At 40.0% G+C, this 27,153-nt stretch overlaps 1 protein-coding gene across 4 annotated transcripts in view; it reads left to right on the top strand.

Moving 5' to 3' along the window:
• bcam (basal cell adhesion molecule (Lutheran blood group)) overlaps positions 1-25,157 on the top strand; it is a 55,777-nt gene extending 30,620 nt beyond the window's left edge. The window contains exons 2-17 of one of the 4 annotated variants that reach the window (XM_077574802.1): positions 5,266-5,393; positions 5,535-5,751; positions 8,701-8,774; positions 10,207-10,303; positions 10,382-10,564; positions 11,916-12,037; positions 12,145-12,286; positions 13,111-13,226; positions 14,614-14,755; positions 15,655-15,779; positions 16,366-16,507; positions 17,691-17,711; positions 18,165-18,197; positions 20,632-20,773; positions 23,175-23,274; positions 23,837-25,157. In XM_077574802.1, coding sequence (XP_077430928.1) covers positions 5,266-5,393; positions 5,535-5,751; positions 8,701-8,774; positions 10,207-10,303; positions 10,382-10,564; positions 11,916-12,037; positions 12,145-12,286; positions 13,111-13,226; positions 14,614-14,755; positions 15,655-15,779; positions 16,366-16,507; positions 17,691-17,711; positions 18,165-18,197; positions 20,632-20,773; positions 23,175-23,274; positions 23,837-23,839 — 1,787 coding nt within the window. In that variant the 3' untranslated portion in view covers positions 23,840-25,157. Of the gene's footprint in view, positions 1-5,265; positions 5,394-5,534; positions 5,752-8,700; positions 8,775-10,206; positions 10,304-10,381; positions 10,565-11,915; positions 12,038-12,144; positions 12,287-13,110; positions 13,227-14,613; positions 14,756-15,654; positions 15,780-16,365; positions 16,508-17,690; positions 17,712-18,164; positions 18,198-20,303; positions 20,333-20,631; positions 20,774-23,174; positions 23,275-23,836 lie in introns of those variants that run through there. The other 3 variants (XM_077574803.1, XM_077574804.1, XM_077574805.1) reach the window with 3 other exon arrangements.
• Positions 25,158-27,153: the final 1,996 nt, after the last annotated feature.

Genomic DNA, 27,153 nt, shown 5'->3' with positions numbered 1-27,153 from the left:
TTGTGGGACATATTTGGCCAAAAAAGCTACTTCTGATTGGACGTCTGATTCTGTTATCATTTGTTTTTATTTATTCATTGGAGTGTGTGTGTGTGGGGGGGGGGGGGGGGGGGGGGGGGGGGATTTTGTAGTGAAAAAACATTTCAAACCGATCATTGACCAACGAGTTAAAAAAAAAAAAAAGATTACAAACAACAAAAACCCACATATAATTGACACCAATTGAAATGTATGAAGATTTTTTTATATATATATATATATATATATATATATATATATATTCATCAAAAAGTGCTGATAAACATTAAATATAACATGGAACATCTTACTTACTTACTTCGCAGAGCCATCCATCATTGACATCATTGATTGATCAGCAAATTTAAGACATTACAGCCGATCACCGATTTGGCATAAAATGCAAAATATCATCTGATCCTGATCCAGCCAATCAGATCGCTCTAAAGTCTTCTTGCAATATTATACTAACAGTAAGAGATAGAGCGATATGTTTTTTTTTTTCCAGGGCCAATAATCAATACCCATTATTAGTAGTCCAGGAGCCCAACAACCAATATTTGGAGCCAATATTCGTTTGCAGTGAAATGGAAACACTTAAACTTTAGGTGCTTTTAAGCATGATTATTTTTTTAAACAGCTTCATACATTTTCAAAGGATTTCTTTCTTGTGGTCAAAACTAGTTTGTTTTAAAAATGATAACAAAAAGTGCACGGAGCTTCCAGATAAATAAATAAATAAATAAATAAATACCTCCCTAAAGTTTTCTACAGTAAATATCGTTTTTTTTTTTTTTTTTAATGTTTCACTTAGCTTTGTCTGAAGTTCAAACAAAAATAAAAGTGTAGGGAGTGTAGGGAGTTCCCAGGTTCGTCAGCATCTCTTCGAAAGTTAACTCATTCACTGCCATTGACGGCGATAGACGTAAAAATTCATTTGAACTATTTCTATTAGTTTAACATTTTTTCTACTTTTGTTAACAAGAGCATGAAAACCTAGAATTATTTTTATTGTATTTATTTAGAACAGATATAAAATTTAATTAATTTAATTGCAGTTAGTTGCCATCAAAAATGTAAATCGCCTGGCATGATTTAAAAAATAAATAAAAAATAAAAGATTATTAAAAATTCATTTGAACTATTTCTATTAGTTTAACATTTTTTCTACTTTTGTTAACAAGAGCATGAAAACCTAGAATTATTTTTTATTGTATTTATTTAGAACAGATATAAAATTTAATTAATTTAATTGCAGTTAGTTGCCATCAAAAATGTAAATCGCCTGGCATGATTTAAAAAATAAATAAAAAATAAAAGATTATTAAAAAATTAGGGACGTCGGGCGATTACTTTTTTTCATCTTAATTAATCGCATGACTTCAATAGTTAATTCACGATTAATCACACATTTTATATATGTTCTAAATGTGCAATAACAAATATTTTTTTCTAGGTTTTCATACTCTTGTTAACAAAAGTGGGGGAAAAAAAGTTAAACTAATAGAAATAGTTTCAAGTGATGAATTTTTGACGTCTATAGCCCGTCAATGGCAGTGAATGAGTTAATGAAATCAAAAGTACTCAATAATTCCCTGAGTTTGACCCAATTTGAGATGAAAAACGGTTGATGCTAATATGCAACAAAATGGCAAATATCGGTGCCGATAATCTGCCTGCCAATAACCGGTTTATCCGTTTAGTGCTAACAGTACCTACTAGAAGACTGTCGCCTATCTTCTCCGTTCAACTCTTTAATGGATGCCAGATTGATTGAGACACAATCGTGAAGCCCTTTTCTGCCAGATGTGGAAGAAGGCCTAATCTGTCTAAAATGGTTTCTACTCATTACATTGTCTATACAGCTATTGCGTATTTGTATTATCTCTGCATTGTTTACTTTTTGTGTTGTCACGTGTCTGTCGTTGTTCGACGTGTTGTGTAAGTCCATTATATCAGCGTTCAATTGAGAAGCAGCAGGCAGAGATGTAAATGCAGCCTTTGCTGACCTTCCGCTCGAGGTGACTCAGTCCTTGCGCCGCAACTCTGTTTGCTTTGGCCAACAGTCCGACTCACAATAATCCACTTAAGACACCAAGGTTGTTTTGGACCACACACTCGCACTCATACAGGTACGCACACACATACATACAGGGAGGCCATGACGCATGCAGCAGCCCCCCCACCCCCCCTTCTCTTTACAGTCATCCTCCCTCATGAGCAATGTTTGGGTTAGCGAGAAGACAAATGGGTTCTGCCGCTCTCTTTTTTTTCGTCGACTTTTTTGGGCGCTGCTCTCGCCGGCGTGGTGCGCGCGTCGTGTTGTTAAACAATGCTCTTGAGGACGGGAGCTTGAAACGAGGCCTGGTCTTCATGCCCGGAATACGAAAGGGAGAGGATTCAGTTGGCTTCATCTGTTAATGAGGAGGAACGTGTGTGTGTGTGTGCGTGTGCAGAGAGAGGAGTTGAAGCAAAGTGCATAAAAGACTCGAGCGAGAGCATTGAAGACAGCTCCGCATTAACTTTTCAGGAGACGCAGGACCGATCGTCTCCACTCTTTGACTCCGCTTTGACTCTTTGACAGTGTCTCACTCACTCACGCACACACGCACACATGAATGCACATATACTGTACTTAACTGCATTTTTTTTTTTACCATTTTCGGTTTCTCATAAAAACACCTTAATAATAGATCAAATGTACAGTAAGTGTGTGTGTGTGTGTGCGTGTGCGTGTGTGTGTGTGTGTGTGTGTGTGTGTGTGCACGGCACAGTCTGACCGTCTGATTCCCATCTGTCTCGCTGCCCGGTCATGCCCCCCATCACACACCAACACACTTTCCCTCTCTTTGAGTAAATCGGATTATCTGGCCTGCTTTAGCTAACGAGACCCCCATGTAGCTAGCACGCCCCCCCCCCCCCCCAAATTTCCCTCCAAGCCCTCCGACCACACCCATTCTACGCTCCCCTTGTCCACTCACACGCACACCACAAAATTTGATCGACGCACGCACTTGGCTGGGGGCTCACACAGGGTTGAGGATTCCCTAATTATGCTGTAATTGTCTGTCTCTGTCTGTCCAGCTGCCTGCTGCAGAAAGCAGATTGATCACTCCAAAACCAAACATTGCAAATTAACGTGTGTGTGTGTGTGTGTGCGTGCGTGCGTGTCAGGCAACTCTCTACTTCGGGGAGGGGGCAACTTAAATGCTGAGGGGGCCACAATTTTCCATCAGTGGGACTCAGGAGCCGTGTAGGACCACTCGCTTCCTAACCAGATTCAGGACAAAAAATTCTATTTTAAAAAAGGATCAAATTTCATTTTAATTCATAATGATATCAAATATGAACGATCAACAACAAAACAACCATCATCTGTAAAAAAAAAAAAAAGAAAAAAAAAAAAGTCTCATGCATAAAAATGACCATTTAAAGCCAAAACAAAACTGCTGAACAGAAGACCAACATTATCTAATATATATATATAACATTTTCATGATAACACTATGTATATCCTGCATATCATTCCAAATCTGCAAAGAATGATTAGGCCTACTTGTAATATTGGGCAGTATAAGCGCAACTAAGACATGCCTGCCATTTAGTGGCGAATGGTGATATTACAATTTAAACTACAGTTGATGCACGTTCGCAGTTTCGCACCCATGAATGTGCATATTCACAGATTTTTGCATGTAATTTTGGGCCTTTTTTTTTTTATCATATTTTACCCAATTTTTGGGGGTGAAAAACCTATACTGAATGTTGATCAGCGTTTTCAGAAGAATTTTTGAAGGTTTTGTAAAAAAAAAAAAACTTTAAATAAATAAAATTAAAAAATAAAACGTTTTTTTTTTTCAACCAAAAAAAATCTGAAAACATTGGTTCCGGATTTCTTTCTTCTTTCTTCTTTTCTTCTTTTTCTTCTGCGTGCGTGCGTGTGCGTTTCTCAAGCGCCACTCATCGTATTGTAGTGGCTCTTAAATCCTGATGAGTGTGCAGCATTTCATTCATTCTTGGACGCTTGTTTGTTTTGAGCTCGCCGAATCGCACGAGGATCCTCCTGACAATACCAACAAACTGAGAATGTGAGACTTAAATCGGGTGAAATCAAATAGTGGGGGAAGTTCATGATTGATGCATCCAAAAGTGATTTGCACCAAGTTACATCAACGTAAATGTCAGCATTTGACTGACCTTCGACCCCGAGCCGCTTTGGAGGGTCATCATGAATTGTTCAGTCTGACCTGCCTGGAATGTCTTGCATTTTTCCTCATTACACACAGTTTTGTTTTGGGTATTTTTGTTTTTGTTTATTGTGTTTCACCAAAGGGAGCTCTGGTTTCATCAGAGGATTTTTGAATACGGGTCTCAACAATTGATATGCTAACATATAGCAATATTAGCGCCTTCAATCATCGTCAGCAAAAACTAAGGTGGGCTGAAATGCTGTACTTCCTGTTTTCAATTTTCAATTCAGTTTTCTTCTTCAGTCATATTTACAGTATCAAAGTACTCAGTGTGCCACCATCTAGTGGTCGACAGTGGAATTACATCCAAAATAAATTTGAGGCACAACAAAATAGTTATAAACTGAACCGTGTTGTACAGTCTTTGTTTTTCTTTTTAAATACATTGTATAGATTACAAGACAAGATGATTTTTTTCTAACCACCAACCATTTTGTATTTGAGAAGGCTAATTAGACCAGCTGAAATGCTAACATGCTAGCAGTTGTCATGCATACTTGTTTTAGTTCGCAACCGGATTACAAGAAGTGCCTCATCATATTGATATGGATTTTTATATCTTGTCCTGTCGTCAGGCACTATTTCATATGAGAACATGCTAGCAATATGCTAACAGACTGTATGCTAAAGGACCTGACATACTCCCAGAAGGTTTCTAGGCAGATTGAGGGAGATTTTTACATCATTACCTCCTCCATAGTCTTCTTATATTTCCGTATTGTTCCTTTCAGGTTGTCCACTCTATTTCACTGCAGACAGGAAACACGCCCCATTTTTAGGACCCCCCCGCCCCCCCCAGACGTTGTCCTCCCCCCTTCCCGTTCCTTCCCTTCCCGCTCTCTCGCAATGCATCAATTATTCACGGGTGAATTTTGTAGCAGAGAAATTGACGACACGGCTCATTCATTATTCACGCTCTGCGTTGCCGTGTTCGGGAGATACTTGTGTAAACTAACTCGCGCTAAGTACGCTCAACTGTGTGTCGTTGTCTCCGCAGTGTGCCGAGCGTTGGTGACGGTCAACGTGGCTCCCAAAGTGGAGGTGTTGAAGGACCAGACTGCCAAACTGCCCTGCACGTACACCGTGTCACCGGCGTCAAGTAACAACATCGTGGAGTGGCACATCGTGAGTTAACTGCTTTAGCTTCTACTTCCGTAAAACGTAGCATGCTAGCATGTTGGCGTTAATAGTACGTGGCCACGGGGAGTGTAATCTTGCTATGCGTTGGCCGAACAACCGTTCCTCCTTTTTTCTTGGCCTTTTCAGGAGTTGCAGGGAAACAGGAAGCGCGTGGCTTACCGCACGCAGGGCGGCGAGGCCAAAAGTGACAAGGACACGCCCCTGAGCGGCCGCGTCAGCATCAGCGACGACTTCACCTTAACCGTCACGTCGATCCAACCCTCCGATGGACTCGTCTTCTTCTGCTCAGTCAACGCCGGACCTGCTGGCAGCGGAGAAGCCTCCACCATGCTCAAAGTCTTCTGTGAGTCCGCCGGTTGCTTGAGCGCTTACTGACATAAGTAGAATGCAAACATGCTAACGGTTGGTGCGCAACATTAGCAACGTGGAATTTTCTAGACAACAAAAACATGGAATAAGCACTTCAAATGCGTATAAAATCCTCCATGACCAATCAATTCTACTGCCCACCAGCGTTATAATAGTTATGGAATTTTCTTTATAATTGTTTTTATCAACAAAAAAAAATTGTTTATGAGGTTTTTTAATTTAATTAGTTTTAATTTGTTACCAGAGTAGGTTTGTTAGTTTTTCTTTAGCTTGTTAGCTTTTTTTTTCCTAAATGCTTTTTCAAAAGTTTTAGTATTATTTTATTATTTTTTATTATTATTGTGTATTACTTGTGCAAAAAAAAAAAAAAAACGGTTAAAAATCATCCATTCGAGTGGAGTGGAGTCTTTAAGTCTAAGTTTTTAGGGTAGGTGTCGGAGTTTTGAAACATGGTGGTAATTTTGGCCTGCCATTTGGTTTCTAACTGAAACTTGTTGAAACAATCGGAGAAGCCATTTCCCGGAGTAAGAGATGAAACGAAAGGTTTGCGAACATTGAGAGATAATAAAGTTATCCCATTTTACCGAATGGTAGGATTTTGGGGTAATGCTATTTGAAAATGCTAATGACACTGCAAAAAATTGCTCCCGTTCTCACATCTGTGACCCAATTTGGCAGATTGTCAGGCATTTGACTTCATGCCCCGTAGCCGGCCGGGGCCTACTATTTTAAAAGGTTAATGAGACTAGATCAAATCTCAACATGCTGCAAAGTACTTGAAACTTCAAGCATGCGCCCGTCGAATTGGCACGTCTCGATATCGTGGAAGGAAGTCAGCCATTAAATCACTCATGCTAACGCTGAGGCGATGCAAGCAAAAGTATGAAGGGTGTCTAATCAGGGGTGACTGTGGGTAGGCCAAGGACACACATGGAGTTGGGGGGGGGGTCGAACCCTCCAAGTGTTATTTAGGTGACATGTATGAGACATGACAGGTGTGATTGAACTTTTCATCAAGAATGATTAGCTGGCGCTTAATTGACCCCCGTAAAAACGTATTCAAGAAAATTGCTCAGCGTGGAATATTTGTTGCCTTTTGACAAACAAACGCTTAAGTGTTGAAAACGACAAAACATCGTTAGCCTTTTGACATGACAAATTCTCTGTATTAAAGTCACTATTTCCATATAAAATGTTGGATAGAAGAAAGAATCAAATATATCAAAACAGGTTTTGCAGTCCAACTTGTTTTTAAAAATCACTGCTACCATGTTATCCATTAACTCGTCAAAAAAGAAAAAGAATTTTGGTCCGTGTTGAGTGGGCGACTTTTATTAACGGTGGAGCGTTGAACAAAACCACAATGAAGTGCTGCTGTTTGAACATTGAGTTTCGAGCACTTAGTGGAAGAAAATGGCCCACAGTTATTCATCGGTCGCGTTTGGCTGGCGGAACCTACGAGACGGCAGGATGAATTATGTGACATCACTCGTGTTTTTATGCTCTCCTGAAAAGCTGAGCTGTGCTCGTTTCTAGCCAGTAAATGACCGCTAAGAGAAAAACATCATTAGAGGCACTGTTGAGTCCATTCAGAGATGTCGGACATGTTTGAGGATAATTGCTAAAAACGTACAAAGACTCAGAACTGTGTTGTACTCTATTGTGGAGTGTTAAACTGTTGATCACTAATTCAGTTTCCTGATTTTTTTGGGAGGGGGGGGCTAAACATTTCTTGACAATAATATGTGACCTCACTAGTCTAAACAGGACATTCTAATGAATATTACATTTGTGGAATATGAGTTAAGGAGCAAAATTCTTCCGTTTTTATCCATCTCAGGGGGCGGCCATTTTGTCATTTGCTGTCGACTGAAGATGACATCACAGTTGCTCAGGGCTCAGGCAACAACCAATCACCAGCTCACCTGTTTTCTAAAGCTGCACTGTGATTGGTTACCTGAGACCTGAGCAACAATGATGTCATCTTTAGTCGGCAGCAAGTGGCAAAATGGCCGCCCCCTGAGATGGATATAAAACGGCTGGATTTTGCTGCTGAACTCATATTTCACTAACGCAATATTAACCCGATTAACATATTTAGACTAGTGGGGCTGCAAAGAACATATTGTCAAAACATTTTTTTTAAGGGATTGACTTCCTCTTTAAGAATTTGAGTGCCTCTCTTAGTGGAAAAAAAGGGAAAAAAAAGAATTTGAGCACCTTCGTTCGCATCATCGGTTATTTGATGCAACTGGGACATGCAATATGCTAGCTAGCTAAGCCTACACCCTGAAAATGCATCTTCCCTTCGATATAGTCCACTGGTGTGACCCCCTTTAGAGCGCCTTGTTGTCAGCTGTGAGTCCACGCACGTCTTGCAGAGAAAGGCAAAAAAAAAGTGAGGCAGATGGAAAAAACAAAAGTTTGACATGGCAGCCGGGGCTTCTCACTGGAATGGCCACATAAGAGCGCCTCGTCGTTGTGGCATGGAAAAGTTCTAGGACGGGATATTTTCCAGCCCTTGGAGGTTTTAAGCGGATATATTTTCATAGCTCAAACACTTGCATGTGAGCTGGAGGAAGACGCGAGGAAACAAGGGTAAATCTTGCACCTGTGCGATTGTTTTCACAATCCCGGGAGTGTTTTTTTTTTCTTTCCTTTTTATGTGTGTGCGAGTGGATGTTCTGACCCTTATCAGCTCATGTGAAGCGGGTCACGGTTGGAATAACGCCGAGCAGGATATTTACTGCTCAAGTGAATTAACAAGGTCAGGAGCCAGCGTGGGATGGCCGCGCTGTTTTATGGGTGTTTGCGTCTCGAGGTTAAAGGTGCGGGTGTTACTTCCTCTGAATCATAATGATATGATCATTTATCGTCACTCTCATCTTCCGCTCTGTTTTTTTTTTTTTATATCCTCCCTCAGTTGCTCCAGAGAAGCCCACCCTTACACAAGCATCAACCCAAGCCATTTCTGTGGGACAGCCTACCAGCTCCGAGGTGTGTTTGAAATGAATTTGCTAAGTGTGTGTGTGTGTGTGTTCGGTGATATACATGAACTCGACACTTCATTACGTACACCCACATAATCGCATTTAATTGAAAAAAGCAGCCCTTTAAGATAATGTAAAAGTTTGAAATTATATTTCTATTAGTGCTCGGCCTTGCACCCAAAACACCGATTCGCTAACCATGTTGACGCTGGCGAATAAATTACAAATGGATTTGAATCTTACACATTGCACCCCCCCCCCCCCCCCCCAAAGAAACTATCAAACAAATGAAAAATCCAATTTGATTTAAATGGCTAATGGAATGCACTTATATAGAAGTTTTATCTACACCATACGGTGCCCAAAGCATTTTAAAAAGCCTGACATTTAATAATTTGAAAACGTATCTATTGAACAGGAGAGTACAGCGGCATATGCTGGTGGCTTTTAACTCTGGGAAAGTTTTTCTTTTTATCTTAAAATGGCTTACTTTAACCAGAGTTAGAATCGGAGTTGGTTTTTGCACGTCTTGATGTTGTAAAATCCTCCTTGCTACGGCAGCTAGCTAGCTGGGCTGAAGTTGGCTAACGGAGTGACGGAGCGAGTCAGAAGCCGGCAGAAAACTAATGAAAAGTGTTGGTACACTCTAAAAATGGTTGGGTCAAAAATAATCCAAATTGGCAAAAAAAAAAATTGACTTACCCAACTTTTGGAGTTATTAATTGAAATTAATAAAATGATTACATTAAAATATATATATTTTTAAATCCACAAAGCAAGCTTTTTTGGGGGGCTTGTTTTGTGGGTTATTCGTTTGACCCAACTTTTTGTGTTAACTGAATAACCCAACTGAATTTGGTCCAAAATTAACTGACTCGACTTTTTATTTGTTATTTAATCCAAAACGGGTCAAATTAAATAAATACCTACAAAGCGCCCACTTTGTTATTGTTGTTGTTGCTGTTTTGGGGTAATTCATTTGACCCAACTTTTTGCTTGAATAAATAACCCAATTAAATTGCTGAAAAATGAACCGAGCCAACCTTTTGAATTATTTAACCCAAAAAGTTGAGTAAAATGTAATTAATAACCCACAAACAACCCAATTTTGGGGTTATATTGTGGGTTATTCATTTGACCCAACGTTTTGGGTGAATTTGAAAAACCCAAAAAGTTGAGTTGGTCTCTTTTTGACCCAATTTGGATAAATTTTTTACCCAAATGTTTTTAGAGTGTACACTGCTGAAGTGCGCTTTATTGACTGATTGTTTAGTTGTTGTTGTATGTCCATTGCTTCTATTGCTTAAAAGGTCCGATCTTTTCCAATCATTTCAATGGGGAACACTGATTTAATCAACAAAAAGACGGATTATGTTCCGCTATGGCTGTACTGTCTAAGATGCGCCTCGAACGATCTGACAGAATGTCCTGTCAATCAGATCGGTACCTGCGTGACAATGAACGGACACCCGCAGCCAAGGATCATCTGGTTCAAGGACGGTCAGCCCCTTGCCGAGGTCAAGGACAGGAAAGAAAGTATGTTGATAAACATCACCTCGTTATTTTTTACAGTCGCGTCAAACACAACTCACATTGTCACTCTTGTTGGGAAAGAGACGTACATGGTCCCGTCTCTGGTGAAGGAGGCTTCGGGCCTGTACACCGTCAAGAGCACCTTGTACATGCAGCCCAGCAAGGCCGACAAGGACTCGGTGTTCCAGTGCACGGTGGAGTTCAGCCTGCCGGGAGACCAGATCAAGCAGAAGAAGTCCGACACCATCAACCTCAACCTCAACTGTGAGCCCACAAATGTTTTGTAAATGTCTGTAATTAACCCAAATCTTCTTCTTTTTTTTTTGTTCTCGCTGCCTTACATCCTTTGTTACCTAGTGTGTTATCTAACAACTGTCTCGCCCCACTGAGAGTGAAGGTGAGACACACCAGACCAGTGTAGCAGGGAAAACAAATATCCTCAAAGATTGCAGCAAGATAGTAGCCTAGCTTACTTTTTAAAATTCGGGCTAGCTCCAGATTTTGTGTCGGTAGCATCGTCCCGTCTACTAGCATATTTAGATTGTCTCGCTATTTTTAAACTTTTAAATGGCACCCTTTATATAAACAAATAAAATAACTAAAATGTGAATAAAAATCAGTTAATTTATTAACTTTGTGACCCACTGATTAGCTGTTATTGCTTGAGACACTACGCTTGTGTGCAGTTTGTGGCTTTTTAAGTAGAATTAAATAAAAACACAAATAGATTGCTAAAATGTATAAGAAATACATTAAATTATTAACACTTTTACCCTCTGTCACGCCACGTTAGCATGTATGAAGAATATTAACTAGCTTAAAGTAAAAAAAAAGAATACATTATTCGAATTTTTTATCCTATGACAATCACAGCCTCATCGTAATGCGCTATGCTTAGCATGCCTTTTAGTAGAATCAAATAAAATAACACAAATATAATAGCTAAAATGCAAAACTAATTAGCATTAAATTACAGACACTTTTACCCTATATAAAGTAGTCTTGTCACGTTATCTGAGTGCTCAGCATGTTTGTGGAATGCTAGCTGGCAGTTTATTGACTCAAATACAGTAAAAGTAAAACATAAATTGAATTCTTTACATTTTCATACTACAGTTAAAATAATCTCATCATGATAGCTCATGATAGCATCTTTGTGGGAGGCTCGCGAGAAGCTTGTGGCTCTTTTAATGCAATTAAATAGAAATAACAAAATTACAATAAAACTTTTTAATAGACCTTATCATCATAACCTTCTGTCCTAGTTCTATATCAGTTCAAATATTTTTGTTTCAGTTTTTTTTTTCTTTTTCTTAGCGGCTACCAAAGTCCATGCTAGCTAGCTCGAGTTACAGTTTTGCTTTTAAGCAGATGTTGTTGTATTTTCGCCACCGTCACAGCTTCTGCGCAAATTCTTTGGTGGCGTCACGGTTGCGACTCCACCACAGAAGAAAAAGAATGCGGAGAATGAGGCGGGGAAAGACGAGTCACTGGGAAAGTGCTTGTGGAATGCTTTGTACCTCCCCGATTGATGACTTACAGTATGGCGCTGGAAGCTCACCCAATTGAGGAATTCTCACCTGTTCCCTTCCAATGTCTGTCCTTGTCCATCTAGACCCCTCGGAGACGGCCACGTTTGCCCTGCTCAACCCCGGCGCCGTCAAAGAGGGCGACAACATCACCATGAAGTGCGAGACCGACGGAAACCCTCAGCCTGAGTTTGACTTCACCAAAGACGTACGCTCTAAAAAAATTCTTTTTTTTAAACGACAACCTTTTTTCAAAATGGAAAATCCGATGACTTTTAAGAGGTTCTTCAGCATTTTTTTCGGCCCACCCTCCAGGACAAGCCGGTCTTCGGCCAGGGCGGCCTCCTGATGCTGAAATCCGGCAAGCGGACCGACACCGGCGTGTACAAGTGCAAGGCCATCGACTTTGACAACCTCGACGCCGACCTGACGGGCGAGATCATCCTCAGCGTGCACTGTGAGTGAGCTGCACATGACCCGTTTTTTAAAACGTGACAGACCCATATGGAGGAACAACACTGCCAAAATTTGAAATAAATAAATTGATAAAAGGGGGAAAATTTATACAAAAAAAATATATATATATGGAAATAAAAACAACTATATATATATATATATATATATATATATATATATATATATATATATATATATATGTATATATATATATATATATATATATATATATATATATATATATATATATATATATATATATATATACAGAAATATAAAACAAGATTCACAAAATAAAAATAAATATGAAATAAATAAATATGAGAGCAGCACATTTTTATTTATTGATTGATATTTCATTCTATTTCTATATGTATTTTTATTTATTTCCACATTTATTTTTATATTTTTATTTTTGGAATCTTTTTTTAATTTAGTTTTTTGGGTTTTTGGGTTTTTTTAATGGAGGAAAAATGCTCAAATTTGGCCAAGTTAAGTTATCGGTACACATGTGCCCTGTTTAATGCGTGTGGAGGACGAAAGGGTCCGACCGTCTGATCTGATTGTTCACGGTTCAGGTGTCACTTTAAAGTCATCCTAATTTGAGCCATTCGAACACATTAAGAGGAGATAACCTCGGAATTGTGCGGAACGGGCTTAGCCCAAAGTGGGCTTAACTTCGGAGAAAGGGCATCAGCTTTGTACTTCCAAATATTCTCGCTTTGTGAAACCCTCTTAACAGCTTTATTACATGCTCGCCAAAGCTCTTAATTGATTTTCCTCTCGTTCTCTCTCTCTCTCTCTCTGTCTCTCTCTCTATGTCAGACATTGATCCAATGAATGTGAGCCCGGCGAAGCCTCAGGTTGTCATGCTCGGAGACACTGTGGAGTGGCAATGTAAGACCAAAGCTTCTGCCCCGCATACAGTGCAATGGAAAAAGGTGAGCTGGCGGTTTTTGCCTGCTTTTTCCCCCTTCACTAGGAGAATATCACTCCTTATTACACGAGAGGTGATCATGTGACATTTCAGTTTTAGGCCTAAGTGACCCTTGAAAATGGGCCCCAAGATACTTTCACATAGCCACATGAAATTTGATGTCCGTCCCAAATTGACTCACAAAAAAAGTCTCAATAAGTCGAGCCAGAAAAGGCCCAATAAGTCTGCCATTTTGGTTTGAAGAGGCCATTTTAGGATCGTTTTGGAAATGTTCCGCAGGATGAGATTTTTTTCTGATTGCCAGAGATGTCAAATCCAGGTCCAGAAAGTAAAAACCCTGCCACATTTTGGCGTTAACCCCAGGTGCTAGCTAGCTAGCTCCCTAGCTAGCTCCCATGGTGCTCGTTTACCTGCTAGCTAGCTCCCATGGTGCTCGTTTACCTGCTAGGGAGCTAGCTAGCTAGCTAGCATCAATGACTAAAGCCAGACTTTGGCAGGGTTTTTACTTTCTAAACCTGGATTTGCCACTTCTGCGAACGGCATATAGAGGCAGATGGGTGACCCTAAATTGTGAAAACGTGAGTTTTCATCATCGATTGACTGATTCGATCCGCTTCAGTCAAAGTAAAATAGTAAATACAGAATTTTACAGGTTACCAAAACTAACCGAAAACACGTGCGGTGATGCCGCAGCTTATCCAGCTTATCAAGCCTACGGCCTTTTTTACATATACATATTTCAACAAATAAAATCATCAAACTGCCAACACAAATGTCATCACCTCACAAAGTGACATTAAGTCACGAAGAGAAAACTAAAACATTTTTTTAAATTAAAAATAATAATAATAATTGTTACACAAGGAATTTTTTTCCCACACAATCAAGCCAACAAAAGTTGCGATTTGCTGTTGACAGCTGCAGTCGTGTTCGATGCCCTCCACTTGCAACACAAAAAAATGTTTCTCTATTCTTGTGGAGCTTTTTTTTCTATCTTCTGTTGTGTCTTGTTGGCATGCGCTGCTGCTTTTTAGGAAGAAAAACATGTTCTTGTTGCTTCTTATGGGGCAGGATCTCCATGAGAAAGTTGTGGGTTCACCTCGGCCCACTGACTGTCATTTGTTATCGTTGTCTTTGTGTGCGTGCGTGTGTGAATGCTGCACTTTTGCTTTCCCATAAACTTACGGGCCACAAAATGAGGTGCACCCACACAGTCAACGTTATAAATTCTATTCTTGGAAATAAAAAAAATCGAAATAGAAAATATATGTGATTCTTAAGAAAGAAAACTAAGAAAATAGCGTAATCTCCTGATGAGGACAAACACAATAGAACACGAAATGAAAACGTCCTCTACAATGTTTTACATTGTTGCCTTTTCATCCCCGCAGGGTTCCAAGGTTCTCTCTCAGGACGGGACCCTGTCGATAAAAGCTGACTCGTACGACAAAGACGGAGAGTACATGTGCGTCGGGGCCGTGCCGTCCGTGCCGGGACTGACGGGTCAGGCAAGCGCCGCCCTCACCATCAAAGGTATCAACCACGCTGATAATGGCAGGAATTCCTAACAGAAAGATGCAGCACCAAGAGAACACGCTGGACAGTAATCCTTGTTGCTTATATTTATAGGTCGCAACCATTTATTTATTTATTTATGATTTATTTATTTACTTATTTATTTCAAAGTGGATCCCCCCACATATTCACCTATTCACATTTTTGAAATGATATTTAAAAAAATATTTTTCATTATCATCATTTTTATTTATTTTTATCTACAATACTTATTTTTGTTTTTTATATTTTGGGTGCTATATGCCCGCTTATTCAAATATTTTCAGATTTTTTCTTATCGCAGGGCAGCCCAGCCCATCCTCCATGAAAAGGAATATTAAATATATATTTTTTTAAATCATCATGCATATTATAATAATAATAATATATACACATGTATGGTGCAGATATTATTTTGTCCACTTGGGGTCACCATCCTCATATTGTAAAGTACTGTGTAGTATCTGTGCCTATTTTTTGACTGAATGCGTGTTACATGAAAGGCATGTTAGCTAGCTTGACAGTAGCACCTCGGCTGTATTATTAGCACATGCTAGCTTCTCACGTTCCAATTCAAACAGAGGACAGTGCTGTAAACTGTAAGCTATAAGTATGAGCATAAACATGTCTATCTTATTTATTCCACTTCTCTGTATTTATAACAACATTTGTATAAACCATCAACAGTTAATTTTCCTCGCCCACGCCAACAGGATGCTAACAATGCGTGCTAGCTGCGCTGTGGCGCGGCTCAGGAAGGACGCAGCACAGTTGGAGGAAGCGGCAAAGCGAGGGCGTCGCTTCCTACCTCGCCGGTTTACGCCCGGCGCGGGATGAAAGCGTTTTGTTTACGCCCCTCTCCCTGCGTCCCTCCGCAGGAAAGCCGGTGATCGAGACGCCGCTCGGCGGGGAGGTGTCCAAGGAAGGAGATGAGGTGTCCCTGAGGTGCTCCGCCCACGGCTCCCCCGCACCTCAGTTCACCTGGAAGCCCTCGGGGAAAGAGGTACGAGGCTCCCGCGGAGCTAGCTAGCGTGAATGCTAATCAAATGCTTTTTTTTTTTCAAACATTCTAACCAAATTTCCATCCCTTTGTTGTACAATAACAGGACATTATTTCGAATTAGCATTTTTTTGAGATTGGTAATGAAAGTCATTGATTGACATATGCCAATCACATACCTTTCCATGCATGGAAATCGTCCGATCATGATCGATAACCGATTGATCCGAACACCATTAATCATAAGACTATTATTATTATTTCATTGCAAAAGTAAAGCTGCTGAAGCCGATCACGAGAACTTCAGAGCATTTTGATGGGGGATGGAAAATACTTTCACTCTTTTGCTCTTAATGCACTGCAGTTGAAAAGCAAAGCCCCCGTAGGCGGGAGGCAGCCTGGCGTGACATCAAGTGAAATAATAAAAGAGGATGAAATTATAATGAATCCACCGTTTCATCTGCAAATGCTGATGGCTGCGCTATTAAAACATGAAAAGAAGCTTGAATGAAAAACTAATAATTACAACAACAGAACGTGTCAACACATTTCGATTCGTATGTGACGCGGTTGTTTGTTGATTCCGCAGTCTGTGACGGTGGAGGGCAACAAGGCGGTGAGCACCGTCACCCTGCCGGCCAACGCCGCCGTCATGAAGGACGGCGTGACCTGCGAGGTGGCCAACGAGCACGGCACCGATAGCAAGACCTTCAGCGTATCTCTCAAAAGAGGTCAGACAACAGTTTGGATCGCCATCAAAAGTGGCCACGCCCCCTGTTCAATGGCACTCATGTCTTCGTTTTCATTTGAAAGTATTTAAGGGCTGACCAATTAATTGATTGATATTACCTCTTCTAAAATCGGCAAAAATAAACTTATTTTATTCTGCTTTAGCATATTTCAACATAAAGCAAAGATAATGACATTCAAACACAAACCTTGCCCCCAAAGATTTGTATATTTTATTGTTAAAGGATCCAAAAATAACTAATAAGTAAGTAAAACATTTTTGGAGTAATTATGTATTTTGCGCAGCCAACGAATTGGGACGTAACTTTAGTCGGCTTGTGAGCAAGTGAGCTAGCAACTAACAAGCTAGCAGCTAGCGAACTAGCAGCTAGTTATGTTGACATTCTAATAATTTTGATGGATAACATTGCATGAAAAATCCACCTTTTTTAAAGTAGCCAAAACATTTGTTCATAAATAACATTTAAAAAAAATAAGTTCACATTCTACTAATTTCAGCACTTACATTTTACTTACTTACTAAATCCCCGTGTAACTAAAAAATCCTGATGATTTTGCTCCACCACCATCTCTCGTTTCTTTTCTTTTTTTCAAAATCCACCTTTTTTTTAAGTAGTTATAGCATTTTTTCATGAAATTCAATAAAAAAAATAATTTAAGTTTCTACCAATTTCAGTGCATTACATTTTTCTTAAAAATAAAAAAAAATCCCACTAAATCCTCGTATTACCTAAAAAACAAACAATATCCAAATACAAAAAAAACAAACTAACAGCGCATTGCATTTTTTTCTTTAAAAAAACAACATGAAATTTACATTAAAAAAATTCTAATCCCAATAAATAATATAAAAATACATATAAGATTTTTTAAATCCCACTAAATCCTGATATAATCACACACAAAAATGTATGCTTTTGTATTTTTGGTGCACCGTCATCATTCATTTCTTCTTCTCACTGACAAAAAGAATCAAACAAAATCAAACTTGAGTTAACTTTGTGCTAAATTAAAATGTTTGAAAAATTGCTGATTTAGCCGTAAACAATCTTCAATCTTTGTGACTGCACACCAACTTGATAATGCTGTTTTTTTTTTTCTATTTTCCTGCACCCCCGTGCCCCCTTTCTTCTTCTTCTTCTTCTTTTTCTTGTCTTTTTGCAGCTCTTGACTCCGCCGACAGAGGTAGCGCCTTCTCCCTCCTCCTCCTCTTGTCCCTCCTGCTTTCAGGACTCTTGTCATTTTAGTACACTCCCCCTTGACCCCTTCCTCCTTCACCCACCTGCCCCCTTCCCTCCATTTTACACACACACCTACACGCGCACACACTGCTGCACTACAATCTTGTACATGAGCCCTCTTGCTACCAAACACTGTGGATATTGTATATTGTTCTTCTTTTTCTTCTCTTGTCACCTTTGTAATGTCTGTGGGATGTTTTTTTTTTTTTTGGGGCCCTCGGGGGACAATAAAGGATTCTATTCTATTCTATCCCTTCCTTTCCACTCTGTGTGCGTCTCCTTTTGGCTTCTAGTTGCACTTGCTTCTCGTCTTCTTTTCCTTGCCGACCGTGTGTGCGTGTGTTTTGGTGGTTGCTTTGCTAAGCTACTGGACTGAGCGACTTTCTTTTTCTCAAAGTGCTGCTCTCTGGAAACCATGTGCTTAAATCAGGTCTGTAACCGCTAACTTCACTCACGTGCTGTTTGTCTTCGTGTGTGTGTGCGTGTGTTTGTTTGGACTTTGTGCATACACGATGTAGTGTAGTTGTGTTTTGACAAGAGCTGTTTATGTGTACGCATGTTTGTATTACTGCCGTCATGGGGACAAACGTCATTGTCGGACTTTTTTCTTTTTCTTTTTTCACACACAAACATATACACAGACAAACATGGTCTCCCGGGCGGGGAAGCGAACCCACGCCAACCTGCATCAAAGTCAAGTGACAGTTCCACTCCGCCACCTACAGCCCGACTTTTACCACAGTTTTAAGATTAGAAACTCGATACAATGACATCATTTGTTTTGAAATGACTTTTCCTGGATTCAATCCGAGAGGAATTGACTCCTCCCCTAAATAATTGCCTTTATAAACTACACTGTAAAAAAAAAAAAAATCTTTAAAAAATAAGTAATTTTCCGGCAACTGGGGCGCCAGAAAATACTGTAAAATAACAGAAAAGTACCTTCTCGATCTCATTAGATGTTCTTTCAAAATAAATGTTAATACAATTAATGCTGCAATCTATAAGACATTTCAGAATTTGTAGTTATTTTCAAAAATTGTCAATTCACAAAGAAATGATGGTGAAATTAAAAAAATATACCGTTAATTTCTCATTAAATTTATATATTTTTCTTTTTTAAGGTTTTGAAGTTGAATTTGACATTTTATTCCATTAAATAACAAATATTTGTGAAATTACGATACATTTGTGAATGTCTTAACAATCAATATTTGTATTTCTAAAAGAACAGAAATATTGTGTGTATTTTTAGTTACAGTGATTTCATGTTATTTAACATTTGACATGTAAAATCAGAGTTTATTTTTGTAAATTAAATGATATTTTTAAAATACAGGAAAATTCTGTTATATTACAGTTGTTTTTTTAACAGTGTAGGGATGGGCAAGTACCAATACCAGGTTTCAGTATTGGGCCAATATCAGCTTTATTGCAATGTACAAGGTATTGCTGATACCAATTACCGATATTTCAGGCAAAAAAAAAAATCTGACATTGGGTAAGTCCTCCTTGCCAGTAGTTGGTGGCCTTTAGACACGTCAGCGAATAATTATGTGCATCAGAAGTTCTTTTGTTTACATCTGACATTGTCATAAATGAAATTGTATGTATAAAAAAAAAAGTTATTAAGAGTGAATGCTCGTACTGGTATTGGTCCTAAAAAAAGTGGTATTGAACATCCCTAGTTTAAAAATTAAAACAGGGTTTCCTCCAGCGCTTTATTAGCTTGGCGGCCCGCCATACTTTTCTTTTGTAGAAATGGGGTCCTTAGTTTTCAACTGGTCCGACAACTTTTCAAAAAAGCGGTCATCAAAGTGTAAGGCATGCTCACTTGTAGCTGTACTTCCTGTTTTTCATTCAATTATTTTATATTTATGGCCTAGAAGTGTTTTGCAAACAAGTATTTACTACAAATAGGACTCAAGTACTTTGTCAGCTTAATTTAGTGATAGAGAGATAGACGGCATGTTCCGATTTCTATACAAATTCAGCTGTCATCACTGAACTCACCGTGTAGTCGCTTTTCATCGGATGGAAACAATCTCGATTCTGACGACTCCCGTTCACGTTGACTTGCAAACATCGACTAAAATTGCATTGTCGCCTCATAAACAAACACGTTTAAAAACACCAAAAAAGCAACACATTTTGAGTGCCCCTCGTTATATGTTATGCTAGTAACCAAAAAAAAGCATGTGTGAACAAGACTTTTTTTGGGGGGGTCACTAAAGTTTGTTCTTTTTACAATCATGATCAAAACAAAAAAAAGTTTGTCAATCTGTGCTTTTCATTTCACGGCAACAAACGTTTCCCAACTTTGAGTAGTCAGACCAATACTTCCGCAAACATGTTATATTTCACATACCTGGCATGGTGACGTCATGTCCCCACAAGTGCAGTAATAAAAGTATGTGTGTGTGTGGCCGGGGGTGGGGGGCGGGGTTTGTGATGTGTTTATGGTGTCGTGGCTGGTCAGCAGCTTCGTTGTTGTGAATATGCCGGTCCCGTTTTTTTGGGTCCCATCTCATTTCAGTCTTCTGCATTTAAGACTAACTCCACATCCCACTTCCACCCCTCCCCCTTGCTCCCTCTCCTCCCCGCCACCCCACCCGGGTCCCATTTGGACCTCATCTGTCCTCCTCCTCCCCTTCCCATCTTCATCTACTCGCTACCATTGGATCAAATCTCCATACCAATCATCATGACCCCCCCCCCTCCCCCTCCTTCCCACTTTCAAATTCAATCAATCAAACCCTCCCATCACCTCCAACTTCTTCCTCCACTCGGAAAAATTTCCACCTCCATCTTGCCCTCCCCCCTCCCCATCCTCACCCATCCCGCCCGTCATTGCGACGCTGTAGCTGACCAGCAGCAGGGAGGTTCCAGCGGGGTGGTGATTGCCGTGGTGGTGTGCGTGCTGCTGCTCCTGCTGCTGGTGGCCCTCATCTACTTCCTCAACAAGAAGAGCAAACTGCCCTGCGCCAAGAAGGACAAGAAGCAAGTGTGAGTAGCTGCAATGCTCGCATTTCTCAAAACGTCTGGAACCACAAAATCATCTCAATTACACAAAGCTTTAAATCTGACTAGCTTCATGTTAGCCTTTGTAACTCACACGTATATTCTTTATCCCCCTAAAAGTAATAGTATTGCAGTTTACTTACAGTAGTTGTGAAAGTCTTCTTCATTTGTGTCTGCATGACTGCCCTCCAGTGGCTAAATCATGCACAACAATTTATCATCGTGCACAAACTTTTTTTTTTGCATGCTACTAAATGTTTTACGAAATAATTATTATAGAGGGCTCTTTCTTTGTTCGACAAAACACATTACATTATTTATTTTTTTATTTATTTTGCAGGGGGGAGACCAAAACAAATGAATGGCATTTGCAATTGTTTCAATGGGGATTCATGCTTTGAGATACAAAAGCTTTATTATTATTTATTATAATATCTGTTGCTAGCCAAAACAGCAGAACCACCAAGGCACTTTCACAGTTTCCGATAAATTTACATGTGCAAGGCATAAAAATAAAAATAAAGTGCTTTATTGTATTAAAGATGATGTAATACAAATATCGAAACAACAATTAGCGTGACAGAAGACTTGACAAAAAAATTGTCATCGCTACGAAATTTTTTGTGAGTTCATGTTGATGTTTGGTGGAGCTTCACAACTTACACTTACCACCTCAAGCCTCTCATTTCGTTAGCATAAGCTTGACTTCATTAGCTTCTGACTAGTCTTTGACACTTACCTTTTTTTTTAACATCTCCAACTACAATGAAGTACAAGAGTGTAAGTGACACTCCACATCTGTAGGGGGCGCCCCAGAGCAACACAACTATTTACTTGACTCATTATATGATGATAATAAGGTTGTTTCAGAAAGTTTTTTTTTTTGTATGATTTGGTTGTTTTAACTCTTTGACTGCCAGACGTTTTCAGAAACGGGATGTCGCCAGTGGCAGCCGATTTAAGCATTTTGACTGATCTTTCAAGGTCCACAGAAAATGTTGTGTTTGGACTATGGAAACACACATACTACCAAATGAAAGATTGAACTCTCATCTTTCATCAGAAAAAAAAGTTTGTTTCTACCTTATTCCGTTCTTCAGTAATCAACAATTGAAAATGGTTAGTTTCACCGAAATGCTCTGTTTTGAAACAAAAAAAACGGAGAAAAAGAGCTTTTTGTGAAACGATGTTATTTCATGCACTCTAGTGAATTCTACACTTCTTTTTGTCCATGAATGATGCCACAAACACCTAAATAGTGCTTTACTTCTGTAAAACGCTTTCACCAACAATGAAAAAGTGTTTTTAGATTGCAAAATACGTTTATTTCCATTCAACAGTGTAACAATTTGACAAAACAATTTCACAAACTATTTACAAATGTGTGCAACTGTGGTACTACTTACAATTATCTGGATGTTTCAAATACAGTTTTTCTTTTTATAACGCTCTCCTGCGTGCAAGGAGAGGGAGCAGGATTTGCACAACAGATACGTTTCACTTCAATTGTCCGTTTCGCGTGCAGACGTTACACTTTCTTGACGGCCTTTTTTTCCGGGGAATAGCAAGTAGCAGACTGTACACACTCCTCCGATGAATATGCATTGGACTCGGGGCACTCTTCGTCGTCCGATCGAACGTCCGCCTGAGCGTGCTCGGTTGCGCTCCGCGTTTTCCGGTGTTAGCATCGCTAGCCCGTGAACCTTTATGACGTCGTCATAGCCGCCGCGTCAACGCTTCCAACTTCGGCGACAACCTCGGAGTCACCATCATCATCATCGATGATGATCATCGTCGTCATCAATGTGCTCTTTAGCGTTGGTCGATGCCTTTCGTCTTTGAAAAAAATTCCCAAATGTGAGCTGCTTGCACCCGCCATTGTTTGCTTCCTCAGCCATCTAGCTCCGCCTCACGTCTTCTACTGCCGCGTCAACGCTTCCAACCTCGGAGTCACCATCATCATCATCGATGATGATCATCGTCGTCATCAATGTGCTCTTTAGCGTTGGTCGATGCTTTTTGTCTTTGAAAAAAAATGCTCGAGCGTGAGCTGCTTGCAAACCGGTCGCCATGTTCTCTTCTCTTCCCTTCCCCAGCCATTGTCCCCTCTAGCTCCGCCTCACGTCTTCTACTGACGCCTACCCAACTTGTCAAAAGAGAGTCATCGCTGCCCTCTAGGGGCCAAAAATAGTCATTAGGCTCACTAGACCTGCTTGAAACTTTCACCACAGCTGGGCAAGGCTTTACTCCACCCGTTTCAAAAAAAAAAAATGGTGGACGTCTTTTAACGTCTTTGCCGCTCCTCCGTAGGCTTTTGCAGAACGTCATTTAACGTCTTTGGCAGTAATAGAGTTAAAATCTACTTTCTCTCCTGCATCCCCTACAGGGCAGACGCAGAAGTGAACAATGACATCGTAGTGGAGATGAAGACGGACAAGGCCAACGAAGAAGCCGGTCTCCTCAACAAGAGACCGCCCGCGGAACAGGTGCGCTAACAGACAACACCTATTAAGGGTATTCAACATTCAAAGTCATATTAAATTTAAAAACCTTACTGCTTTTGTTCAAATCAGGGGTAAAAGTGTCATTTCGTCAGGTCTAATCTAAAAAAAGTGGTTTGCCTGCCATCTTGTGGCAACTACAGGCAATGACAAACCGTTTCATGTGGATGGATTTTTTGCTATTTGCGACATGGCAGAAGCATCGTTAGATATGCAACCAGCCCGGCAAAGTGTGCGTCTCATCAGTCAGCTGTCGCTCAGACAGATTGACAACGTCGTCGCCGGCCGCCGCCGCAGCGGCTCGCGTCCGAAACGCCGCCGCACATGTCCGACATCTTGTCAAACTGGTGACAGCTGCTCTTTGGTGATTGGCAGCCAACTGACACGCTCCCTTTAGCATCTCGTCTTGAATCTGAGTGGCGGCGTGATTTTTTTAAATTATTTATTTATTAAGTCAGTCTAAACGAAATAACATCTGCACGTCGGCCTCGGTGACGAGAGTGTTGCTTTGTGATGCTCACGCCGGTCTCTTTCTTCCGTCCTGCAGTGATGAAGGAAGACCAGCAGAGGGACCAAGGGAAGAAGTGCGACAGTTATGAAGAAAAAACAGCACCCATTTATATTCGCTTTTAAAGGGGAGCGGAGACCCAAACTCCCCTACCACCGCCGCCGCCGCCACCGCCACCTCCCCCTATTCGCACTGCACTCAATGACGCTTTCATCAACCAATCACATCTTTGGGTGACTCGCTTGACGATATTTTCAAAAGTATTGGCACATCTGGCTAGGGCTGGATTCACACTGCAGTTCCAAGTCCCCAATTTGGATTTAATGCTCAAATCAAACCAAATGCTGTGCCTGTTCTGATATATGTGTTTTAGTAGCAATCAGACAAAATCTCTATCATAAGTTTGTCTTGGAGACATGAAAAAAAAAAATGTCCGTCCTCCATGTTTGTGGGTCTACTAATAAGAGTCATTTCAAACTGTGTTTTGGGGTTGAATGAAAAAAAAAAATCACATTTATTTGGCCCTGGGAGGACTTTAAAAAATGTTCCCCCCGAATTTGTTGTGATGTCAGAGGCCAGTCAAGCCATTTCCAACCTACTCATTTTATAGAAATCTACATTTGATTTGCCCACTTTTCCCCCTTGACTTCTTTCCTCTCACTTTTTCTTTCTAAGAGCTGTAATTCCAAAACCGATTACTGAAGGTCTGAGATGCGGCCATTTTCTTTGCAGGATTGAACCATTCAAAAGGCTACCTGAAATTGGCGGGGGGGGGGGGGGGTCTAATTTGCCTGCCATTTTAAGGCCCAGCAGTTATGAAGGGAAGGGAGCCAAATGTGTGTGTGTTTTTCTAGGTGTTTATTGCTGGATTTTATTTGATTTTTTCACGGCAGCAAATCTAACACGAGCTGTTGTTGGGATCAGATTATTTTTCTTTTTGTACTGATGATCTCCTGTGCTCGCCGATAGCGGCTTGACGTGGCCTTTGACTTTTGTTGTACACTGGAACTGATGGCCTTGAGTAGAAAATACAAACAAGAAGGCTCACCTCAAACCACTATCTGATTTTTGTATTTCAATGCGTGTCTACTGATCTTGACTGTTAGCAAACCTGTCACGGCATCTGTTTCTTGTTTTATATAAAATAATGTGCTTGTTGCTTCCTTTTTTTGTCAAGTTTGGGACTACTGAGTTGTATTTTTATTCTCCTTAAGGATTATTATTTGGATGCGATTCTCCGTGCTTTACTTCTCTTGACTGTAAACTGTATATTTTGTGGTACGCTCATGTGTTGTGTTGATGTATCTTTTTTTGTATTTTGTTCCAGCTGTTTAGAATTTATAATGAAAAAAAACCAACACTTTGTTTTCTGTTTTTATTCAAAAGCGGGAAAGAAATGAATCATTTTTTGTTGCATCTTCTAAATGTTGGCCTTTTGTACATTGATCACTTAGTTCAATTTTCATTTTCAAATCACAGTATAATTTTATAAATTCAAAGCTCATTAAAAAAACACTTCTTAAATACTATTTATTTGTCACTCTCAGTTGACATTTACTGTAAAACTGACACGAAATGAGAGCGAATATAATTTTGTTAAACAATAGTTCACTAGCTTAATGCTAAATATAATGTGAAACACCATAGACAAGCTAACAGAAATTAGCATAGGCATCATTGTAAACATCACACAGCACAATCTGGTACACTGCATGCAATAATCTCGACTGACATATATACAGTAAAAAAAAACAAAAAAAACTCTCCTCTCATGATGATGATGATAACAAGAAAGAAAATGACTTTTGAACAATTTCAATTGAGCCATCAATCCTCATCAGACGCCTGCACACAGATCACTAGCAGAAACCGGGATGACTCCTCACGCTCATTACAACTAGTCAAATTGAAATCGAAAACCGGGCATCAATCAACAACAAAGCAGGCCGAGTTGTCAGCGTACTCGCACGCATTCGGCTAGCTGTCCATTAGCAGATTAAAAGTGCCGCCCGTCAAAGCAGTTATCAATTAGCGGCCCGCGTAAATGTGAAGTCGCAATGAGGGGATTGAATCCATTTGAACTGATTTAAAAAAGGACTAAAGGATTAGTGAGAAATATTGTTTTATGAAACCACTTGCAATCTTTCTGTCTTAATGAGTGCCTACTCAAAATTACTGTGACCTTTCAAACGGGGTCACTTGCCCTAAAAACTTGAAGGAACATGAATAATGAGGCGAACTGACATTCAAAACCTGAATATCTAAAGTATTTTTGTTTGAATATCTGCATCCACACTGAGTTTCTCCGCCCTTGGCATGTCATCTAGGCTGCGTGAAAAAGATCTGTCGTTTTCAAGCAACTTCACAGATGCGCCATAATGGCACAGCCGAAAGGTAAGCAGAGCTGCAGTGTTAGTTTGGATGAACATTTTCCTTTACCGTGGCTCAATAAGAGTTAGCAAACAGCGCACTAAAGTGTACTGTAATTCCATGGCTTGGTGATGAAGTGCTGCTTCTGTGAGAGAAATTTTTTGAAACCGCTCCACCCATGAGTCCAGTGTCCTTCACTTCCTCATACACCCACTGCGGTGTCTCACTTGAATGCCTTTTAAACGTGTTACTGTCCATTTTGGTGAGGAATGACAATCATCTTGGCTATAATGTAAATAGCCGGTGATGTGGACGAATGGATGCAAAAACTGCAGGGAGGAAAAGGGTGTGTGGTCGCAGTGGGGAAAAGGAAGTATGTCTTATGATGTCATCAATCTGGATTTTGCGCGGTGATTGAAATAAATGCGAGCTTGGAGGAAATTGATAGAAGAAGAATGAGGGAGCGCTTTTTTTCATATATGTGTTTATCTCCATCCGTCCTACACTTTCATATCCTGTGTGTGTGCGTGTGCGTATTGTTGAGTGTCTTTTTTCCTGGTGGCAATATCATGGTGAATCGGTATTAAAGGCTACCCTATAGCCTACACGGAGGATAAGGACAATCCGAAAATCTCTTTCAAATGCGCTCAAAATTTAATTAAGTGAAAATTCATGGGGGGAAAACAGGGAAATGTGGGGTGTGGGGGAAATCTCAGAAAATAACAAATCTCAGGGGGCGGGGGGTAGGCAACATGTGAACCCCGTGCTTTGACTTGTTTTCTAGGTTTGGACATCGGCGATGCAAGCCCAAGGGCAGTTTCACGTTGATTTCAGTCGACAGCAGAGGGCTGTAAGGCCAAAATGATAGGTGGATTATTCTGTTGATCTCTTATTATTTTTAAAATATGTTTGTTTAGACGAATAAATACATGAATAAAAACTGCGCATAATACTGTTTTGCTAAGACCCCCTTTAGTTCCCCTGTA

Source organism: Vanacampus margaritifer, chromosome 9 (genome assembly GCF_051991255.1).
Source record: "Vanacampus margaritifer isolate UIUO_Vmar chromosome 9, RoL_Vmar_1.0, whole genome shotgun sequence".
NCBI classification, from domain to species: Eukaryota; Metazoa; Chordata; class Actinopteri; order Syngnathiformes; family Syngnathidae; genus Vanacampus; species Vanacampus margaritifer.
This window is presented reverse-complemented; position numbering and strand designations above follow the sequence as displayed.